The sequence below is a fragment of the Cryptomeria japonica genome, chromosome 7, assembly GCF_030272615.1.
Source record: "Cryptomeria japonica chromosome 7, Sugi_1.0, whole genome shotgun sequence".
Classification (NCBI taxonomy): domain Eukaryota; kingdom Viridiplantae; phylum Streptophyta; class Pinopsida; order Cupressales; family Cupressaceae; genus Cryptomeria; species Cryptomeria japonica.
The window spans coordinates 600,562,219-600,587,040 of record NC_081411.1 but is presented as its reverse complement, the minus strand read 5'-3'; the positions used below and the strand labels follow the sequence as shown (position 1 = coordinate 600,587,040).

The window sequence follows — 24,822 nt, the reverse complement described above, 5'->3', positions numbered from 1 at the left end:
TATTTCTACTTCTCAGAGAGACAATATTTTAATTCTCCCCCTCTACCCTAAAACCATACTCTGCAATGCTTTTTATAGCTTGTAATGTTGCAACTGTTACATCCCACTTGTGCCCTAGTGATTTTGTGGAGTATTTTCGTCCTGATACATGTTAACCCTAGTGCATTTTTGATATACTCGTATGATGTATGATGTGCCTAGTTTTATGCTTTAAATGATGGATTTGTTCAGATGATTATACATATGTGAATAATGATAATTATGTTTTCTATGCAAAATTGATGTACTTTGATTTGGTAAATTGAGGAACTTTAGTTAGCAATATGACATCATGTTTCACTTTTATCACGATTTATTAATTGTCAAAACTAGACAAGATTTGATCTAACCGATTTCCGTGGGCCAAGTGTATGCAGGAGACCGTCGTCCTCCACAAAAGGAGGGAAAGTATCATCAGGTCGGGAGGTGAAAGAATGGAAGAACTCAATGTCGTTTGAGAACCCTAGCCTAAGCCAAGTAAACCTAGGTTGATCTTGTCGGACCTTGATTAGCCAGTGTGTTAGTTAACCTGGTAAGTCAGTGCATAGAATCTGAGGTTTGTCACTTCCTGAAATAATTATTAATTATTAATATTAATAAATTATTTACTTATTTATTAATTAAGTTGACTGGACTAATATTACTTTTTAATATATATGTTTATGTATATGTATATATACGTAACTGATATATCCTATACGAGTACCTGGGTACGGTAGCACGTATACCTGATCATATACGTACTATCGCAGTCAGATATTCGTCGGGAGTATAGGTCGCGTGTATATAAATATAAATAAATATATATTATTAAATTAAATTATAATTGCCTGGCAAGTTTTATTTTAATTAAATAAATTATTTTATTGGTCAACTTTAATTGGCAACTCAATAATTAAGTAGATGTAATTATTTTCTTCATAGTGTTGAAGGAAATAAGACTTAAATAAAACTTTTTAAATCTTATTAATGTTAACCATTATATAATTCCTATTTAATGAGCAAGCCTTAATATTTTATCGAGCTAGTTGGAAAGTTAATAAGAGCAAAAAGAATAATGTAAGGTAAACCTTGCATATCGCCATCCTTCATTATCGAGTTATCGGACATTGAAGGAAACAAAGGAAATAGGTTAAAGACTTTACGCATCATTATATATCAATGTGGAAAGATATTTTTGCATTTTTTTGGGGAAGGGCTTTCGATGAAAGCGAAATGCAGTCACTGGAAATGCAAGCATGCCCTGCGTGACTCCTTGGGGGTTTTGGATAATCCGCCTGCTATTAGGGCGTGGGTTTGGGACTGCGTGGTATATAAAAAAACCAAAAGGATAAGAGAGGAAGACATATTTTACGGCTGGCTTTTGGAAAAACGGCAGGAATAGGGGTTTGTTTGGTGCTTGCTTTCATTCACAGCTCTACCATTTGATATTCTAGAGGGAGTTCTGAAACGAATACTTCATATCTCAAGTCATGTTATCTTCAGACCAGCGTTTTCCTCTTCTTCTTACTGTTATTTTCTCTTGTGAAAAATGAAAAGAAGAAAATGCATAAATGCTTTTGTGGTTGTTAAATGCTGAAAGTCTGAAAAATTCTCATGGTAATCACGTGGGCTTGAAACCCTTCTGCACTTTTATGTTTTATTTTAGCTGTAATTTCAGTTTAAACATGTGATACCAGCATGAAGAAATGTAACGTATTATGCTAAGGGACCAGTGATAGTCTGTAATTGAAAGTTCATACATGTTTTTCTCCTGTTAATACTCTGCTAAAATTTCAGTAATAAATATGTTTCTGGAAATTAAGGAGAAGGTTAACCCTATGCAATTAAATAAGGCACATAATGAATCTCCAGTTTTAGTGAGGAAACATAATGGGTACTGTTTACATCTATTAGGAAGTAATTATCCTTCCATGCTGCTTTTTATTTTCATATATAGAGTAAGGGGACTTACGTAGCTGTGACTGCATCTGTTTATTTTGTTCCCATTATGGTGAGGGGTGGTAATAGTTTCTTATGCATATATATTTGTATATACAGAAAGAATATATATAAATATGTGTGTATATGAACCTATTCTATGGTTTCTTAAGTCTGATGTAAAATGTGAAGGTTTAAAGAATCTAAACTACTGATGTTAGACAAGGGTTTGAACAGTTGGCAGACTTTAAGGAAATATAGTCATTATCTTCTGCTGGAACTATGTTACAGCTTCTTGAACAGCAAAACCCTGCTTTCCCCATAACATCTTTTGGCAAGCTATAAATATCTGGGTTGCTTATACGGAACTACTGGATCTTCTTTTTATATTAATACTGAGTTAATGTATCAATCTCTTGTAGGAACAGTCCATTCTATTTTCCATTATGGAAAGAAAGGGATTTATTCATTGGTACTTTTGCTCTTTTCCCATCTAACGAATAAGGTGTATGTAGTGTATATAATTACTTGCATACATATATAACCTGTATAAGTACTTACATATACTAGGTTGTGTGTGTACGGAAGCATGAAGGTGTAATACTACGTACCAATATATGTATGATATATAGACTGAATTCTTAAACTGCAAAATTAATTGAAAGAAATTATAACCACAAAGCCCGTCAGAATAGAATCGGACACTTGCATAATCTCATGTACTAGAAGACTGCTGAAACCTTAATCGAGCTTACTCAGTTTTGCTTAAACCCGAACCACTGATCAGTAATGTTAATTACACTATTCAATTGAGATCACCGAGCCCTAGTTTCCCTTTTTGAGTTCAGTTGAACTCCCTAAACCTAGAATTATTGCCGAGAAGGGTGAGATCATTGACAGCGCGAAGACTCGTGATTACAGTGTAAAACCTTGGCCAAGGTGGTGTTGCGTAATGCATGCACTAGTCTGATCTTTAGCACCAAATACAACCTTAGTCAGAGCGTCATACTAGTAGGGAGTTACCCTTAGTGTATGACCAACTAAGTGCGTAGGTCCTCACACCAAGTCTCAGATGGCATTGAGTTCTCGTATTCCTTATCCTTCCTGCGAAGGGCTGGGCCAGTCCAGCAGGACTGAAACGAGGGACTAGATAGTCCGTGGTTGGGCGGAAAAGCGCCCTAATGATACTTTCCCTCCCCACCAGTATCTCGACAAAGTTTGAAGTTCAGAAGTTAGCATCAATTGAAAAGTACTCTCTAAACCCTATCTCTCTTTCATTTCATGCAAGTTAATTAGTTCTTAATATTGCATGTATGCTTAATTTTTAGTTCAATGTACTTAATCTTCAGTTATCATTATTCGTGTTCCTATTTTTAAATAAAAAAAAATATATCCATCTTGCTATGCTTATGTTAATGGCTATTTTTTTGCAACGGTTAGATTATTTGAATTTAAATTTTTTCTAAATAATCAGCATGTTACAGAAACACTCCACTTCTTCAACAAGAGGACCACCGGAGAGGTTTGGAAGTGGAAGAGTAAGTTCCTTGTTTTGGATTCCATTTACCATCAATTGGATCAACACAGAAGTGTGGATTTGTTCCCACAAATGCAGGTTCAGCCCTGCAAGTTCTTTTTGTTGCTGATCTTTCCATGCATTCATGTTTCTTAAGTGTTTTTTACTTTGTGGAGGAGCTTTACTACTTGATCCAACATGGATCACCATGATTCTTAAAAAAGCTATTCTTCAACTGTACAGTTGATTCATGATATATATATGATGAAAAGGAATGGTACTTGTACCAGATAGACAAGCTTCTTCCCATAATAATCCAACATGCCACTGCTAAATCATAGAATGCGCTGTAACATGTATGTTGTACAAAAGGCATTATTAAATGTTTTTGGATGCTAAGAGAAGATGAACATGATTGCAATTAAATTGAATGTTGGAATCAATATCTCTGGAAACAAATTCTAACCCAAAATATGGAATAGACACAAAAAAGCACATATTGTTTGATAATCTAGGTAAAGCTATCTTTACTTATTTTGAATATTCAGATCTCACATCTTCCTCCTTTTTAACATACCTTAAACTGAAAAATCGTCTTCCTTCATTGAAGTTAAAATTAATCTTGCAAGTTAGATATAGGGAAAGAGGAGATAGAAAGCAATGGAGGCAAACACTAGTATAATAGCAAATATTGTCTCGGTGCTGCAATTGTCTCAGGGATAGCAAGGTGCAAAGGCTTTAGTAAGTTTTGATGGCATTCTAGCAGATATTAGTACTAAGAAGGCTGAATCATTGCAAATGAAGGAGGCTTTATCCGTTCCTGGAAAAGTTTCACCAACAACGTCCAGCAAACTTGATAGGAGGCATTAAATATTATTATATTTGCAGTTCAAAGATAATGTTTCATTTAAGAATAAAGCCCACTCATAAGCAGATATGGTTGGGCTAAAAAGCATGTTGCTGGTTCAAATAGAACTCTGGATATGAACCAAAAGTTGAAGAAACGGAGAAAGGGTTTTAGAAGAGTCAAGGTTGCGGAAATGCCAATTCAAAAACCAGGCAAAGAGGTGAGAGATGAAATTGAGCATTACAAGGAAAGGGCACTTATTGAAAGGTTTAGTTCTCTTTGGCCCAGCCTCCCAAAACTAAGCAAATGGGTCTCACATAGCTGGCAGCCTTTGTTAGAAGCACCATTGGTGATATATCCACATGTCAAAGGTTTCTTTGTAATTGTGTGCAAATCGTAGAATGATATAAATAAGAAACGCTCTATTTGGTGCAAGGATATTGTTCCTAATCATATGCTTGTTGGTTGTTCTTTTGATTCAGCTCTAAGCAGCCTGGATGTGCAAACTAAGGTGGAACCTCATACTATAGACGCTTGACTTACTAGTGATGCGAAGGGACTTCTTGGGAATGAGAAAAACAAGAAGATTCATGAGCCGACTCAGTAGATACAAAGAAGAAGGACGAAGAAGAGTGCCCCATGCGAACAAAATGGCTTTTTGAAATTAGGGCAATCAGAATTGAATAGAGAGGAGATCCTTAATCAATTAGCAATCTCATCTGCTAATAATGTGTAATGTTCAGATTTATAAGGGATGTCAAAGATGGATCCTTTTTCTTCAAAAGAAGATTTCCCTTCAAATGAAGGAAACAATAGTGAGGTAAAGGCAGTATCAGACCTTGCTTCTCCGCAAAAAATATGAATGGACTATGGTATCCAATCATAAAGCCAAATCTAGAAACAAATTGTCAATTTGCATGCTATTGAGATCGCATTTTAGAGGAAACAAACAAATTATATGCTTAGGTGAGCCCATGAGGAGCTAGGTTGTCTTTTTGAACTTTCTTTATTTTATGCTGGTTATTTTGATATAATGAATCATTTCAGGATTGTTTGAGTAATATATGTAAGGAATTCGAGATTTCAAGGGCGGAGGCCTCAATAGAATCCCCTCTAATTAACCTATGAAAAAAATTAGAATTCATGTTGCAAGTCAACAAAATTAAGTTCAATGCCATCATTTTAATTCTTCTCTGAGTCCATCAAAAAATAAAACTTCCCAGTCAAAATTGATTATTTGTCAATTTGACAGACCTGTCTCTGCTCCAAAACTTGAAACTTTTCTGCATGCTGTGAATCATCATATGTGTTCTTCCCACAGCTTCTTAACTCAGTTATTTCTTGTTGCATCTATAAAATGTACACCAAAAGTTCTTATTATACAAGATGTACAAAACATAAACTGTTATCCTGGAAAATCAGTATAAAGATTCGATACATTCCAAAAAAATGTATATGTCCATACCTGACCTAAAGCAGCATGAGTTTTCTTCCCGCAGCTTCTTAACTCAGTTATTTCTTGCCGCATCTGTAAAATGTAAACCGAAAATTCTTGTTATACAAGCCATAGATCAACTATTATTCTGGAAACTCAGTATAAAAATTAAAAACATTCTGGAACAATGTGTATGTTCATACCTGAACTATAGATAAGTCTTGCTGCTCTAGATAATTTTGCAAGTTATCAGCCAAGATTGTATCTACAGACCTCAAGCCACATACAAAAATCTCTCTTTCTGCTTTAAGTGATGCCTGGTCTGAACGAAGTTTATCATCCATTGATTTTTCTTCATCATTCCCAAAATGAGAATTCATGTTGTCATTTAGGCCCTTTGTAGAAAGGTCTGGTATTGGATGTTTTGAACTGTTCTGACGATGTATAGCCAATTGCTTGAGCTTTTCAAGCACACGGTCTTCATTTGACATGTTTGTAATGGGATAATTCAATATTGATACTTGTCCAGTTGATTCAGGTCCATTGCCATGTAATATGGGTGAAGTTTTACCTTTTGTTAGCTCACGAGCAGCTGTCTTTTCATCATCTGAATTTATTGTAAATGTATCTTCTGAGCTTTGGCCAAACGACGAATGACTAGAAGCTCGGCTTTTGCTGTTTTCCTTATTCTTTCTAGAGGATTCACCAGTTTCTTCCCACGAATTTCCTTTTCTATATGGAATTTCCTTCCCTTTTTGAGACACCACTGGCCATTCCTCTAAATCGATTCCCTCTGAACCAATATCTGCATAATCCACTGATGTTCTAACAGGGGCAATCTGACACCCATCTGAAGAACTCTGAGATCTTTGAGATGACCACACCCCATTCTCTGAAGATTTTGGAAAATCCATTTCACTTCTTTTGTTCAATCTAGGATGAAAAAGTGACATCAATGCATCAGTCTGAGCATGGTTCAACTCAAACCAAAAATGCTTATCAGAGTAATAATTTTCACTAATAGCATTTCTAAAGGCAGACTCTGGAAGAGGCTCACAATTCTGCTTGATACAAACTCGAACCTTGGACATGCATGAAGAACTATTGAGTGTTAAAGCGAATACCAAGAGCACAAAAATTCACAATGTTGCAAAAGACAGTGAGTACCCCCCTTACAAACACAACGCTTAAGAGCTAGTGCAAATAAGGACATAACATTAAAAACGTATAGACATCTCTAATGGAAATTCATACCTGTGCTGGAAATTGCGTTTTTTCAGCTCCACCTGCTGTCCATGCATATGGATTGAGGTTCATTTGTCCACGACTTGCTGACTCAAAGGTACCATGCAATTTTCTCTCACTGTAATTAAAGAGGAACAACGGCAAGCCAGGTTCAATGTTCTGTACATAGGCAAGATGTGGAGCTGGCAAACCTGACAAACTGTCCGTGTTAGATAGTTATTCTATGAAACTGTCATCTAGTTCATGCCACTTAAAATGCTTGAAGCAGTAACACCAAAAATGTAGTATTATTTTTGCAGTGTATTTTAAAATCAATAGAACTGGGCAAGTCTTACATGGTATCAAGGTTTTGTTAGAAAAATATTTTTCTGGACTGAATATGATGATAGGCTGTTGCTCGTTAGAATCAGGGTGTTATGAAGTCAAAAGAACAATACATCTCAATTAGTCAAGTCCACTATGGTTTTCTAGTGTATCTTTTGTGCCTTTTGTCAGTCTAGAAAGTATTTTTTATGGTCATTTATATTCTCTTTTCATCTTTGTTGAGTTCAATTTTGCTATCTTAATTCGTATTATGCTCCAAGCAAAGCACAGAAGAACTAGAGTGGAAAAATTATTATAAATACTCTCAGAAGGTAAAACAGAGTTATAGCATTGGAAACTAGGCTTTGTTGTAATGTCCCCACTTCTCTAGTTGCTATCCAGATGAATAAATTTGCCTGTCATCCATCTCCGCAGACAAATTCATAGTGTAAGGGGATGATTGGTTAGCCAAAGGGGACCAATACTTAGTCAAATTTTGAATTGGTGAGCCATTTATAATAAAACTTTATAATATTATGTTATAAAGTTACTTTTTCTAAATTTAAAAAGAAGTTAATAAAAAGTAACTTATAAGTTACTTTATCTTGGAATAAGTAACTTTATATTAAAAGTTACATTGCACACTTCCCTAGGAGGCTTTAATAACTTAAAAAGTGGTTAGTAATTCATGATGAGACCCCCCTCAAGATGGCGCCACTTTCAGGGAGAGAGAGATTCCAAGGAATCTTCCAAAGATGCCTCAAGGGAGTTCGATTTAGGTTTGGAGAGATAAAGAGCTTGTACATTCATTTTGGAGAGCATTGGAGATTGGAATTTTGAGAATTGTTTGCATTTGCAAGTCTGCAACGTTTATTGCAGGGTCTGAAATTGGGTTTGAGGATGAAAAATCTTCAGACTTTGTGTGAGAGGACGAAATCCCCCTCACCTTTGTGCCATCGATTTAACCTAGAATGTTCATATTCAGCCATTAAGGACCAAAAAGTCAAAAACCCAAGTTTGGGAGCAGCTACAGCAAGGATATAGTCTGAATATCAGATATGGGCAGGTTTTGGGAAGATTTTTCAGAGTTTGTGGCAAATTGTGGTCTACCATTCTCTCCCCAGCCAAATCATACCACCTAGAGCTTACCTGGATTTTCAAATAAATAATTTAAGGGGTTTTGCAGCAGGGTTTTCATACAAAATTCATTGTTAGCAGCAAATTAGAAGATCCCCCATAATTATTTGGTGTAAACAATTCATACTAGAGCTACAGGAGTAAAACAGTAGGTAGAAGACACACCAAATTGGGGTTTCTCCTAGGGAAAGTTCAGAAAGTGCACTGAAATAAGGATTTCTTTTCTAAATTGTTTTTGATAATTATCCACTTGATGAATAAAGCTTTCAGGAATCATTGGTTGCAGCTGGAGATGCTTCATTCAGTCATTTCACCAGTTCATGCCAATAAGACCCCTCTGTTCCCAGCCCTGGACTCCTGGTAGGCCATTGTTGGCTTAGATTGCTGAAGGAAATCATTTACATTCATTTGTTATTGCTGATAAATAAAAATCTGAAATCTGAAATTAGTTTTCAGTCAATTATTTTAGGTGTTATCATTGTTATTCTTTTTGCATTGTCAATTCCCAAATCATATATTTCAAAAAACACAAAAAAAGCATAAAACCTCAAAAAACGCATCTAAAAACCAAATTTCCAACCACTGGTCAAGAAATCAGACTCAGAAAATTATATTAGATTAAGACAATCAGCATTCGGCATCTTTCATTTGTACACAGGTCTATTCGATGACCCTTTTTGGCTTGAGTTAACATCCCAATTGTTAATGTTTGTAGCTTCAGTCAAATGATCATTTAGAATACATATAATATATGTTGATTAATAATAATATATTATTATGTTATATTATTATATTATTATTAATCATATAAAATTTAATATTCAATATTAATCTATTATATTATTCTAAATTAATAATTGATTGATGAAACATTATAATATTGATTAAATTATTATAGTTAAAGGAGAGACATGTCCGTTCAAGGACATGCCTCTCCAAAAGAATATATATAGTATAATGTATTCAATTTGAGAACACATAGAATTCCAAGAATGCAAGTATCAGATTGAATCAGATATATAAATTAAAATACATCCAATAAAACCTGGGAAAATCAGCATGGTATCAGAGCTCAGGCCTGTGAAGTTTAATTTGGAGGTTGGAGAGGGTTGGAGAATTCAGTTTTTTTCTAGAATTTTCAGTCTGAAATATGCCATTGTATGGCCCTTGGTAGGCCTCAAAATGAGGACTATAATATATGGATGGAAAGATCTGTGTTTCTAGTTTTCAAATATGTTTATCTCATCAAATTTGATTCAGTTTTGTGCAAGATATGACGACTTTGGTTCAGGTCACTTGAAACCCTACCTAGGGTTAGCAGTTTTGGGGAAAATGTCATAACTTTTGTTTTAACCGTTGGATCTGGCTATAACTTGGAGGAAATGTTTGTAATTAGATTTTCTAACATCTCACCGAAGAGATTGGATAAATGTGGTAAATTGCAAAAGTTATTAACGACTATGTGTGGCAAATCATAATGAAAGTGTTGATCAAAATTATGAAAATGTTCTACATCATTCAAAGGGAATTATGATGAGAGATGATTCATGCGTGATATTTCTTATATGGGCTCACCTTATGAAAGGAAATGTTTTAAACTTAAGATAAGTATTCCATGTTTTATTAAGGCACATGAATTATTGAGTTTGTAATTTATGCTATAATATTGGCTAGTAAAATCTTGCATGCTTCTATCATTGGTATTTTTGTTCGAGATAATTTAGTTTATGAGCTATTTGTAATCTCTCTCTGACATACCTTCAGAACGAAAGCACAATAAAATTGAATTAAAGGGAGAAATAAATTGATGCTTATAAACGAATTGATGATTGAGACCAGATGCAGAGGGAGTCTGACATTTCAAAAGAGGACAAGAGGTTGATACAAGAACTTGAGCTTCAGAGGGAGCAGATGGTTCAGTCAACTTGTGACAATTTCGATCATAGTGATTGAGAGGGATTTTCACTATTAAAGGTGAAACACTTATGAGGTAAAACTTGATTCAATTGATTATTATACTAATGAAATCATTTAATGCCTTATGGGCCCTGTGTAAATCATCAGGAAGTGACGACTTCCAAATGATTTCCACTTGTATTTTTGAGGTTAGGAAGGTGACGATCTTACAGTAACTTGAGCTTGTGGATAGAATCGCCAACAGAGGCAATCCAAATGAGAGCTCCTGGATAGAATCGCCGACTGAGGCAATCCACGTAAGAGCTTGTGGATAGAATCGCCAACTGAGGCAATCCACGTGAGAGCTCATGGATAGAATCGCCGACTGAGGCAATCCACTTAAAAGCTTGTGGATAGAATCGCCGACTGAGGCAATCCACGTGAGAGCTCATGGATAGAATCGCCAACTGAGGCAATCCACACAAGAGCTTGTGGATAGAATCGCCGACTGAGGCAATCCACGTGAGAGCTCATGGATAGAATCGCCGACTGAGGCAATCCACTTATGAGCTTGTGGATAGAACCGCCGACTGAGGCAATCCACGTGAGAGCTCATGGATAGAATCGCTGACTGAGGCAATCCACATAAGAGCTTGTGAATAGAATCGTCGACTGAGGCAATCCACGTGAGAGCTCATGGATAGAATCGCCAACTGAGGCAATCCACGTAAGAGCTCATGGATAGAATCGCCGTGGATAGAATCACCGACAGAGGCAATCCACGCAAGAGCTTGTGAATAGAATCGCCGACGGAGGCAAATTCACACCTTGAGACTATACTCCCCTGTGATGAGCATCATATGGTTGATGCAAATACTCCCAATATCATGAGATGATATTTTTGAGTTATGGTGAATATCATGTGCCTTGATATTCTTGTTTATACCATACTTCCTAATATCATAGTGAGATAATATTTTCTCTATTCCATAATTAATCTAGACTTAATGCATTTGCATTGATTTTATCTTCCCTAGCTAAGAGGGAGTGTTAATTATGTTTTGTGTAGCTATGGTGAGGGCCGTAAGTGTTGACATGGGAGATCACTACACATTCTGTTTGATCATCCTCCCTAGCTAAGAGGGAGTGTTAATGTTTGTAGCTTCAGTCGAATGATCATTTAGAATACATATAATATATGTTGATTAATAATAATATATTATTATATTATTATTAATCATATAAAATTTAATATTCAATATTAATCTATTATATTATTCTAAATTAATAATTGATTGATGAAACATTATAATATTGATTAAATTATTATAGTTAAAGTAAAGACATGTCCGTTCAAGGACATGCCTCTACAAAAGAATATATATAGTATAATGCTATTCAATTTGAGAACACATAGAATTCCAAGAATGCAAGTATCAGATTGAATCAGATATATAAATTAAAATACATCCAATAAAACATGGGAAAATCAACAATCTTCTTAGAAAAGCTATCACCTATCGTGTGCTCCATAAGATCAAATTTTCCAGAAATTTAAATAAAAAGGGAAAAAGGGTTATGTTTCTAGTTTCTCCTAGTAAATTACTATAATATTCTCAAAAGATTTTAATATTAAATATTTACCACTTTCTGGTCACTAAGATCTCATGAGGGTAAGCGTAAGGCATGTGATGGATGAAATATTTGCAACTTATTAAGATCTCATGAGGGTAAGCATAAGGCGTGTGATGGATGAAATATTTACAACTTACTGATCACAAAGATCTCAAATGTTGAAGGAAGTGTTTATTGATAGTGTCCGATGTGTAGAACCACCCGATGACAAAGGAGTTTTTGCAGTATATTTGAAGAAGGAAAACTCCAAGGAAAACAAACTTTTAATGTGATGAAACCCAACAAGTTTAGGATATGCAAGTTTTTTCATTGTTTTCATGAGTAGCAACATGGGGATAAGATCATTTGTCTTTGTGGATAATCTCTTTACTTTCATGAGATATGTGTTGAAGCTCAAGAAGCCTATGATTTATGGAACAATCAATCACGATGAAAGAACAAGGATTTTGTATGCATTCAAGCACAGTCCAGATGTTAATTCCTTTCACAAATAGGAGACAATTCTATTAATATTCCTAAAGCCAATGCGATTATTCAAATATTGTCTCATGTTGGTTCCTGATGTCAAGAAGCACAGCAAGTGGGACATATTTTGAGAGCCAAAGGTAAACTCTAGGATTGGATGCTGGGAGGGAAAGAAGACTTCAATGTTTTTTTTACTTGCTAGTGTACACTGTTAATTTTAGAGATCAGACTTAATAATGAAACTCGGAAATAAGCAATGCAAACAAGGCACAAGACAACACAAACAAATATCCTGGGAAAACCTCCCTCTTGGAGGTGGAAAACCTAGCCAAATTCTCAGTCCTTATTAATAAATGATCAGTATGTCTCCTTACAGTTAGCTTCAGCATATTAAGCATATAACTAAGCAGTATTAGGTCAGCAAATAGAACAAGTATGTAACTTATCTGCAGTCCACCAATGGAGTTGCTGATTACTGATGGATTTCAGACCTGAAGATATGTGTGCAGGCCCTACAAGATGGTTTGCTGACTAAGTAATGAGGTTTGCTGTGAATTGGAGACCTGAGAATATGTTCGCTGTGCCTAGGATGGGCTTCTCCACACCTGCAAATCAGTTCGCTGCCCTAGACAAACAGCCTGCTGACCTTGGATAGGGTTTGATTACTTTCTCCAGTAGTTCGCTGATGCTGGAGGGAGATTCGCTGAAGTGATGATCATACAATTCGCTGTTCTTGCTGAAGGTGATTGATCACTTGTTTTGGTACATTTATGAATGAATGATTGTCCTTGTATATATATGTAACCTTGCCACCTAATTCACCTTAGGTCGGCTCAAGAAGAACAAATAATAATAATATAATGTCCTAACCTTGGCGCCCAAAATAGGGTCAGCCCCAAGTTACATTGAAACAGCTTCCACACGTTACATTTAGGGCCAGGTATAATACAAGTTACATTTGATTTTGCCCTTGGTGTGTTTTATGTGCTTAGGTGGGACCTGTTAAGTTTATTTAAATTCTGTGATCAAGAGGCTAGAACAGATGAAGATATAGTCTGGAATTTACTTCGAACTGCAGTAGTGTGAATGGAACGGAAGCACAACACTTATTAATTTCAGTATTGTCCTCTTCCCATTGTATGCATGTTATATATGTGAATGAGAGGGTTCGTAGAGAAGAGATATGTCTTCCCACGTGGGAAGACACATCTCTTCCGTACATACCACTCCTAACGTCACCGCACGTTAACAAACAATTTGCTTGCTTGATTGATCGCGATTTATTATAAATCGTTTAACCCCAGCCCGTTAACATGAAGGGGTGTAACCAGTGGCATAAGATAACATTCCCAGCCTGATAACATGAAGGGGTGTAACCGGTGGCATAAGATAACATTTATTGTTTATCCTATAAACTAATATGTTAACATGTAAGCATCGGAATTATGAAATTGTACGACTGACGTTACCAAAATTAACACTCCCTCTTAGCTAGGGAGGACATATTTCATGTTTAGAGAAGCATCACAATTCATCCATTGATTGTGAAGAGGAGATATCACACCATAGTGATATTCAGAGATATGGTTCAACAATGAATATCAACTCTCATGATACTCACCATAGCTCATAGTTATCAAGTAAGGTATGTGCACTGGCATCAAGTCACATGATGCCTACCATACTGATAATGATTCATGGCATGTCCACGAATATTATGTCCATAATATTCACCATGAAGATCTCTATCATAATTATGGTTTATTTAATGATACCAACCAACTGATATCTACCATAATGTCTCAGAGATATATACTATCATGACATGTCCACAGATATCAAGTCACATGATATCCATCAAGATAGATAAATTGATAATTGTAAAATCGTCACCTTACAAATATCAATTTGAAACAAGTGTTCATTATTGAAAAGTCGTCACCCTTCAATAATGTTCACAGGGGGGCCATGAAGTCATGGAGTCACACACATGACAAATGAAAGAGATTACACATTAAACATCTTAAATATATTAGTATATAAGAATAAATGAGACTCTATCTCAAAATTAAATAACATTTCCAACCATACCAAGTTTAACTCTAAAGTGTTCAATCTTGATCCTGGAGAGAGGCTTGGTAAGAATGTCTGCAATCTGATCACCTGTACTAATATTATTAAGTCGGATTACATTCCTTTCCACCATATCTCGAACATAGTGATAAGGAATCTCAATGTGTTTAGACTTGTTATGAAATACTGGATTCATTGAAAGCTTGATGTAACTTTGATTGTCACAATAGATGACAGTAGGATTTGAGGGTTGACCAAACAGTCCTACAAGCAATTTCCGGAGCCATACTGCTTCTCTTGCTCCCATGGAGGCTGAAATGTATTCAGCTTTTGTAGAACTCTGAGCAACTGTAGACTATTTTCTACATATCCATGAGATCATTCCTGATCCTAAACTGAAACAACATCCCGACTTACTTTTCCTGTCAACTACGCTTCCAGCCCAATCAGAATCAGTGAATCCATGTAGGTCAAGGTCTACATGTTTATATTTAAGACCAAAACCAATAGTTCCTCGAAGATATCTCAGAATATGCTTTGCAGCAACAATATGTATTTCCCTAGGTTCACACATGAACTGACTTAGTGTATTAACAACAAAACATATATCAGGTCTTGTGTTTACCAAATACATCAGAGATCCAATAATTTGTCTGTAGAGGGTAGGATCTGCAAACTCTGATTCTGCAGCTACTTCCTTTAGCTTGTGCAGATTTGTCTCCATAGGTGTGGTCATGGATCTACAATCCATCATTCCAAATCTCTTGAGTATATCAATGGTGTATTTTCCTTGATTAAGGATTATACCATCTACTTGCTACCAAACTTCCAATCCAAGAAAGTAGTGAAGAATTCCTAAATCCTTCAAATCAAACTCAGAGGCTAATTCTTTCTTACACCGAGAAATACGATTATCCTCTCCTATGATTAGTAGATCATCAACATAAAGAATAAGAATTAATAATTCACCATTGATTACTTTGTAGTAGAAATTTGGATCTGCTTCATTTTTGGAAAACCCTAATTCCAAAAGATAGTGATCAATTCTTTCGTACCATGCTCTGGGGGCCTGTTTCAATCCATATAGGGCTTTCTTTAATCTGCAGACATGTGATTCAGCCTTATGAATCACAAAACCTTCAGGTTGCTCCAAATAAACTTCTTCAATCTTACCATTCAAAAAAGCAGTCTTAACATCCATTTGATGGACTTTCCATCCTTTAGATGCTGCAATAGCCAAAACTGCTCGGACAGAAGTGTATCTGGCAACAGGAGCAAATGTCTCTTCATAGTCAATACCTTCTTTCTGTGAGAAACCTCTGGCAACAAACCTTGCTTTGTGCTTTTCAATGATGCCATCTTCTGCATGTTTGATTTTGAAGAGCCATTTAGAACATACCACAAATTGCCTTTAGGCCTAGGCACAATATCCCAGACATCATTTTTCCGAATTGACTAATACTCTTCTGACATAGCATCTTTCCAAACTTGATGCTTGAGAGCATCTCCAACACAGGAAGGTTCTGCATCAATGGTCTCACTCATCAAGGCAGCATAACTGGAAAATAGGTTAGGTCTCTTACTCTCTGAAGGTCCCCTTTGGAGTAGCATAATTTTCAGCTTCTTGAAGCATCTTTTTAGCCCAAATTGGTCTCTTCCTAGTTTCAAGATAATGTTCTTCCAAAGGTAAGTCTTGAACTTCATGTTCAACGTTTTCAGGGGTCTCCCGCCTGAATCTCAGGGGTGGGATCCTCATCCATGCTTGTAGGAGGATCTTGGTGTTCTAATTCATTAGAGCTTTTGGACCTCATGAATGATATGTCTTCTTCAAAGATGACATCTCTGCCTAGTTCAATTTGCCTTTGTCCAGGTATGTATACTCTGTAAGCCTTAAAGGTTTCACTGTACCCAACAAATACCCCTTTCTTTCCAGAAGGTTCTAACTTTGATCTCTTTTCTTTGGGAACATGAATATAGACTGGACACCCAAAGATCCGAAGATGACTTGTGTCAGATTTGTTACCAATAAAGGCTTATTCAGGGGTTTTATTATTAAGAAGAGAATGAGGACATCTATTTTGAATGTACACAACTGTCCTAGATGCTTCAGCCCAAAATGAGGTTTCTATATTTTGGTCGAACAACATAACCCTAGCAGCTTCTACTATAGTCCTATTCTTTCTTTTAGCTACCCCATTTTGTTGTGGGTTATAAGGTACAGTTAACTCCCTTTTAATCCCAGCATTTATACAATAATCTTTAAACATATCAGAAGTGTATTCCCCCCCATTGTTTGTTCTTAAGGTTATGATTTTCTTACCTGTCCTATTTTCTGCAAGAGCTTTGAATTCCTTAAATTTAGAAAGGATTTCTTCAAACTCTTTGTACCTCAGAAAATATATCTAGGTCTTCCTAGAATAATCATCTACAAATATTACATAATATAAAAATCCCCCTAAGGAGGGTACAAACATGGGTCCACATAAATCAGAATGAACTAATTCTAATACATTTTTGGATTTACTGTTGCTAGAATTGAAAGACCCATTAGTATTCTTTCCCAAGGCACACCCCTTGCAGTCTCCTTCAGAACTGTGACTTAGCTTGGGTAAGCCAATCACCATCTTCTCTATCTTAGGTAGGGCATGGAAATGAAGGTGCCCTAATCTTTTGTGCCAAAGTTCAATCGAATCTGGAGTCTCATGAATAAAGGCTTGAGGTGGAGTGGTGAAAAGTCTGTAGAGGCTCCCTTGTCTTACTCCAATGGTGTGGGCTTTCTTGATGGTAGAGTTCTTTGGCCAAGCAAGTACCTTTCCTTCCATAAAGGTCAATCTGTAACCCTTATTTTCAAGTGCAAAAACTGAGACAAGGTTTCTCTTTATACCAGGTACAAATAGAACTCCAGTCAGCTGTAGGGATATGCCTGCCTTTGGGTTGATATTGCAGGTTCCTATTCCCGTAACTAGATAATTTGATTCATCACCAATTGTCACTTCTTCATTTGAATTTTCCACAAGTGTATCTAGGTGCTCACGAAATCCAGTGATGTGTCGAGATGCTCCGCTATCAATCACCCATGTGTTGGAACTGGAGGTGACTTGACTAGAGAGGGTTGAGTAGAAGACTAGTCTCTCGAAATCACTCCCTTTCTTAACTTCTACCATTGAAGCCTGTTGCTTGATCCTGTCTGGGCACTTCATTGCATAGTGCCCATATTGGTCACATCTAAAACATTGTACTTCAGAAATGTCTCTCTTCTTCTTTGAAGACCTCTTTCCATTTGAGTCGTTGTCCCTCTTTCTCTTAAAGTTCTTCTTCTTTCCTTTCTTGTGGGAATTAGAGTTTAAAACTTGAATGTCCTCATTACCATTGTTTTGTTTTATTCCTCTTGTGACAAGCCGAGATTCCTCTTGAATGCAATCGGTTTTCAATCTATCAAACTTAGGAAATTTAGAACGAGCACTAATTCCTTGAATGAACGATTCCCACGAGGTAGGAAGTCCATTTAGGGCCATCATAGCAAGTTCTATGTTGTCTACTAGATGTCCAATAGTGGATAGTTGATCCCTAAGCTCAGTGATCCTCAAGAAATAGGATGTAACTGTCTCTTCTTTATTCATCTTCATATGGTGTAGTTGATTCTTCAAGGTGAGAGCCCTGCTAGTGTTGTTGATTTCATAAATGTCAACTAGGGCTTTGAACATCTAAAAAGTTGTCTCATATTTAGAAATAACTGACACAATGTGGTCTCTCACTGAATCCACAATTATCTTAAGAGCCTTCTCACTGTCCTTGCTCCACTGAATTTTCTTTGTATCATCAGAGGGTTCAGGAATTTCACTTTTGACATGGGAGTCAATTTTATTTTCTTTCAAAATAAGCATGATGCTGAATTTCCAAGATACAAAATTTGATGCTCCATCTAGTCGATCTTCAAACCTAACTCCGGTTGCCATTAGGATTATAGGAATGTGATCTACTAAGAACCGGGTGAAGGTCTATATGATCGTTACAGAATTTAATTTGATCTTCCTTAACGTAGCTCTGATACCATGTTAAGTTTATTTAAATTCTGTGATCAAGAGGCTAGAACAGATGAAGATAAAGTCTGGAATTTACTTCGAACTGCAGTAGTGTGAATGGAACGGAAGCAAAACACTTATTAATTTCGGTATTGTCCTCCTCCCATTGTATGCATGTTATATATGTGAATGAGAGGGTTCGTAGAGAAGAGATATGTCTTCCCACGTGGGAAGACACATCTCTTCCCTACGTACCACTCCTAATGTCACCACACATTAAAAAACAATTTGCTTGCTTGATTGATTGCAATTTATTATAAATCGTTTAACCCCAGCCCGTTAACATGAAGGGGTGTAACCGGTGGCATAAGATAACATTCCTAGCCCGATAACATGAAGGGGTGTAACCAGTGGCGTGGGAAGACACATCTCTTCCCTACGTACCACTCCTAATGTCACCACACATTAAAAAACAATTTGCTTGCTTGATTGATTGCAATTTATTATAAATCGTTTAACCCCAGCCCGTTAACATGAAGGGGTGTAACCGGTGGCATAAGATAACATTCCTAGCCCGATAACATGAAGGGGTGTAACCAGTGGCATAAGATAACATTTATTGTTTATCGTATAAACTAATATGTTAACATGTAAGCATCGGAATTATGAAATTGTATGACTGACGTTACCAGAATTAACAGGACCAATCCTTAATGGTTACAAGTTACATAATGCGTTTGGGTCCAGCCCAATACAAGTAATACTTATATTTGATCCGAACTAGCTATTATTTCAACATACGCAAACACAGAAAATGTATTATTCTACAAAGAGAAAACAATTTCTGATTTCAGTTTCAAGGTTATTTCCAGCCTACCACCTCCAACCACGGAAGCAGATCTGAGTTATCATATCAAAGATGACCAAATACAGCTTCTCACAAAGGGGTTGACTACTGGAGAGGATGCAATTGGTTTGGAACAATTAGAGAGGCAATTTGAGTTTGTTATATTTGAAAATTTCTTTCAGCCAAGCATATCAGGTGGATGGACACACATATCTCCAAGGTTAATTCAACTCTAAAAAGAATCAGTCCAGTGGAGAAGAAATTCATCAACATCCTAATTAGTAATTGCTCGAGGACAAGCAATCTTAGGAAGAGCAGACTGTAATGTCCCCTCTTCAAACATTAAACCCCGATGCCCTGTTTTTGCTACAAGAACAATGTCTACGACCTGTAACCATGGTGGATTGGGTGTAGAAATTTGGTATAATAGATGTATTCTCCAGCACAGCAAATACAACCATCTTATATTCTAAAATAAATAAATATCAATCATAAAATATAATTAAAACAAAAGGACTAAATAATATTATAAAATAAAATTATAATTGAAGTTGATATCAATCAAAGGCATTTGAAGCGGCACATCTTTGGATGAAGGCTCTATTTAAGATAGACAAAGCAAGGAGAAGGAGAGATCATTTTGAAAAACATCTTTATTATTTGATTTTTACTCTATGCGGATATAAGGTTAAACACCCTCTAGGTTTAGAATTGGCAGATGAAAACCCATACTTCCTTAAGAGTGATTTCACATGGAGAACACTATTGTGCAGATCTAATTAATCTTCAATTTGTAATTAAAGAAACATCCTTTTAGATTATAGATATATTTGGTATTATTGTGATCACTGCTCATATTAACCAATCTGTATGGTTGTTATTTGCTTTTTTGAGAATCGTTGTATCATTATTAATAATGGTTACCCTGTTTGAATGAAGATGGCCGTAGCAAATTTTTCTGTCGTTTAGTGCTGATCTGAAGCTGCTACAAAGCTGATTAAAGGAGTTGCATCCGAATAGCAACAATTTATTAAATATTGGTAACAAAGTATCACCTTGAACAAAAGCAAAAATATTTGCTAAAGGTATTTAAAAAGAATAGTCACAAAAAGTGGGAGATTAAAAGAGCAATCCAAACAAGAAAGGACCTTCACAATCAAAATATGATAACACTTAGCAAGAATAATTTGTTCTTTGTATAAAAGGATGGTTAGAATCTCCAAGCTAAAAGGAAAAAGCACATCAAAATTATGTTTGCCTCCTCCCAATGTCCTAAGAAACAAACTATGAGATGCCAGGGATTTAACCAAACCAAAATTCCATAGTGGAATGTTAGAAGATTCCATGCTAGTGGTAAGTGAGCACAATGTCACATACCACAACAAGGTTAAACAATTTTGTGCTAGACAAACACCGAACACAAAACCAAACATTATATTTGCATTGAACATAAGTTACTAAGAAAAGAGTACAAGTCTGAACTCTGGTTTGGGAATGGAAAAGGAAAACACCGATTTTTTAAAACAACACTAAATAGGTACAATTCATTATGCAAAACTCCATAAATAAACTATGAAAATTAACCATAATATCAATGTAATGTTTATAACCAGCAATAAAAAACAAAAACGTAAAAAAAATAACACTACATAATTCAAAATATCATAAGTTCATATATCAGGATTTAGGTTAAATTAGTATTTTTTAATTATTTATTATTTTCTTTTCTGAATCACAACCAAGAGATCATCCTAGAAATGCTGCTCTTTCTTACAAATGTTATTTCATAGCTGTGTGAGTGAATCTTCAACCATTTCTTCTTGTATCATGTTCAATATAGGCTTTGCATAAGGAAGATTAGCTTGATCTGATATGCTGAAGGGGGCACCAATATTCACATCATTTAAGAGCCACAAATTTGATAGTTGTCCATTGCTCATTAAGCGTGATTCTTAGTGTATGTCAATAGTTAGCATAATTTATCAATAATTGGAACCAAGGTTTGTGTTGATGAATCATGTCAGAAATATCTTGAGCAACTGCAGCTCATATCACTCTATGTCACACTCATTAAAATTATAGGGGCAAATTGCAAAACATGCCTTCACCCAATTGGGGAAAGAAAGTAGCCTTGCAAAACTGTTGCCTTAGAATAAGAAGATTGACACAAGGAATCAAAACACAAATGATAGAACCTCAACTGTATAGTAGCAAGAGGAAGATACACACAAAGAAAGATATCAGAATTAGAATCCAATTTTGCAAACACATTTTGCATGCGAACAAGCATTGGAGAATTTTGGTGAGAAAACCTACTTAAAATAAGGTGAAGTAAGACTTCAAGAAGGTGACAAACTTGATAGAAGTTTGTTTATAAGTTTGTAATCTTAGGAAGACTAAGTCCCCCACTTCAAATGTCCTTTCAAATCTTCTTCAATCAACATATATCTTTTGTTGATTTTGTCCATGGTGCAAATCATCTTTAAGTGTATTCACAATCTCTATAATTTGTTGTACTAAGTCTCTAACTTCTAGCACTCAACTTTCGGTGAGAATCAAATCTCCCAATGAGGTTGCTTCCTACCCATACAATGCTTTGAAAGGACTCGTTCCTATTGACATATGATGAGTGGTGTTATAGCAATACTCCCCAAAATGTAACCATTTTATCTATGTGTTTTGCTGTCTGGTGACATAGTTTCTTAGATATCCCTCAAGCCATTTATTGACAATCTCAATCCATCAAGTTGTGGGTGGTAAATTCTACTTGCGGTGAGTTCAATCCTTGCTAGTCTAAAGAGCTCTTGCCAAAACAAACTAAGGAATCTGCTATCCCTGTCACTAACAATGTTTTTGGGTAAACCATGTAGTTAGAAAATGTCTTAGAAGAAGACATATGCTACCAGAGTAGTTTGAAAATTTCGATAGATGCAAGAAAATGCGCATACTTAGTTAGACAATCCACAACATCATATATGCAATCCTTTCCTTACACCTATGAGAGTCCTGTGTAATGAAATCCATTGAAATACTTTCCCATTTCTTATTAGATATAGGTAGGGGTTGAAGTAATCCCATGGGAAATGTATGTCCTTTATTCCTTTGACACACCATGCACTCTCTAATGTGTTTTAGGATGTCTCCCTTGAGACCTTTCCAAGAGAATCTTTCTCTTTTTTGTTTGTAAGTTTTGTAGTACCCTTGATGCCTTGCCAAAGGGATATCATGAAAGGCTTTCATAATTTTTCCCTTCATCTTTGATCCCGAAGTGATATATATTCTATCTTTGTAGAGAATAAGATCATCTAATACTTGGTACATTTCATCTTATAGTTTTCCTTCAAATATATCATTTGATAATTTGTCCTTGGCATTTTCTACAATTATGGAATTCTTCCATTTTGTGGAGATACCCATCATGGAGGATAGATGCGATCTTGATGATAGGGCATCAACTATAACATTATTTTTCCCTTTCATGCACTCAATGTCAAAGTCATAGGCGTGTAATTTGCTAACCCATTTTTGTTGTCTACCATTTAAATATTTCTAGTTTAAGAAGATTCTTAGGCTATTATGATCAGTTTTGACAATGAACCTCCCACAAACTAGGTATTGTCTAACTTTTGCTAGGGCATGCATGACGGAATAGTTCTTTTTGGTTTCATTTAGTTTTCGACTTTCAAAAGATATGGAATGTTTGTTTTGCATTAAGACTCCTCCAACATTCTTTGAAACCATCACATTGTAACTCAAATGGTAATGAGAAGTTTGGAATGGCCAAAACTAGGTAGGAGCTCATATTTCCTTTAGCCTTCCAAAGTATTGTTGGGCCTTTGAACTCCATGAGAATGCACCTTTCATGGTTAAGACTATTAGAGGGGTAGTTAACCTTGAGAAGCCTTTAATGAATCTTTTGTAATAGTTGTGAAGTCCCAAAAATCCTCTTAGATGAGTTAAAGACCTTGGTTTTGGTCAATCCCTTATGGCTTTAATATTTTCTTCACCAATGCTAACTCCTTGGGCACTGATTTTGTGTTCTAGATATAAATCTCCTCCAATCCAAATTTACATTTGGACATTTTGGCAAATAATGATTGTTGTTCAAGTATCCCCAATACAAATACTTCATCTATGTCTTAGGTGGTCTTCCCAAGTTTTGCTATAAATCAGAATATCATCGAAAAATACCAAAAGGAATTTTCTTACTTGTTTGCTAAATAGGTGATCCATGCAAAATTGGAAGGTTACAGGGGCATTGGTTAGTCTAAAAGGCAAGAGAAGGAACTCAAAGTGCCCAAAATGATATCTAAAAGTTGTTATGTGGACATCCTCCTTCCTCACCCTAATTTGGTGGTACCCTAAACATAGGTTGAGAAGTACACTGCCCCATGAAGCTCATTAATTTGTTCATCTACCCTAGGAATGGGGTAACGATTCTTAATGGTCTTTTTATTAAGGGCCCTATAAAAAATGCACATCAATCTTTCTTTTTCATTAATACTACAAAGAAAGCAAAAGGGCTAGAGCTAGGCCAAATATGTCCCATTTCCAATAATTCTTCAATGGTTTCCTCAATTTCTTCTTTATATTTTCTTGGGTGTCGATAGGGTGTGGTAATAACAAGTTTGGCCCCTTTTTCTAGTTCAATAGCATGTTCAAAACCCCCTTTTGGAGAAAGTTCTGATGGGATGTTGCTAAAAACCTTCTTATGTTTGTTTAGGATAGGTTGGATGTCCACGTGTGTAGTTTGGTTTCCATTGGATGAAGATCTGTCAAGTATCATACATTGTGTTGCCCATTCCACCTGACCATGTCTAAAGGCTCTCTCCATTCTTTTAGATGATACTACCCTTGGGGCCCATCAGATAAACCTTGTAAATTTACCTCTTGGGCATTGTGTTGAAAACAAAGCTCCATCTTTTGGACGTCTTGGTGATATCTCCCTAAGGAGTGCAGCCATTGGATGCCTAATACCACTTCGGTATCACCCATGTTCACCACATAGAAGTCCTCCTTGATTTGATGTCTTTCTAAGGTAATACTTAGTTGTTGGATTCCTTGTATGCATAGAGTAGTAAATCCATTTGTCATGACCACCTTGAAACCTTTAAAAATTTCAATTTCTAATTTCATTCTTGACACTAGACTTTCATCAATGAAGTTATTAGTGGTGTCGTTATCCACTAGGACAGTCACTTTTTGTCCTATAGAACACTATGGATTCTAAAAGGGTGATATTTGGGTGCTCCTAAAAGTGTAGCTAATGTACCTCTTTTATTTCCTTCATCTTCTTGTTTCCTTGTCTTCCATTGTGTTTCATATTCTTCTTCACTTTTCTCCTCATTCCATATTGCTTTTAAGTTGTGTGCTTGTCCCCCTTTTCTTCAATCATGTCCATACACCCATTTCTCCTTACATCAAAAACACAACCCTTCTTTT

The 24,822-nt window shown here is 35.9% G+C and overlaps 1 protein-coding gene across 8 annotated transcripts in view; it reads right to left on the bottom strand.

Moving 5' to 3' along the window:
- The window catches only part of LOC131029660 (uncharacterized), a 127,651-nt gene that overhangs the window by 92,046 nt on the left and 10,783 nt on the right, over positions 1-24,822 (bottom strand). For 6 of the 8 annotated variants that reach the window (XM_057960238.2, XM_057960242.2, XM_057960240.2 and 3 more), the window contains exons 2-5: positions 7,012-7,193; positions 5,961-6,839; positions 5,788-5,850; positions 5,577-5,672 (exon numbers count right to left, since the gene is read on the bottom strand). In XM_057960238.2, the coding sequence (XP_057816221.2) occupies positions 5,577-5,672; positions 5,788-5,850; positions 5,961-6,839; positions 7,012-7,193 (1,220 nt within the window). Of the gene's footprint in view, positions 1-5,576; positions 5,673-5,787; positions 5,851-5,960; positions 6,859-7,011; positions 7,194-24,822 lie in introns of those variants that run through there. The other 2 variants (XM_057960243.2, XM_057960244.2) reach the window with 2 other exon arrangements.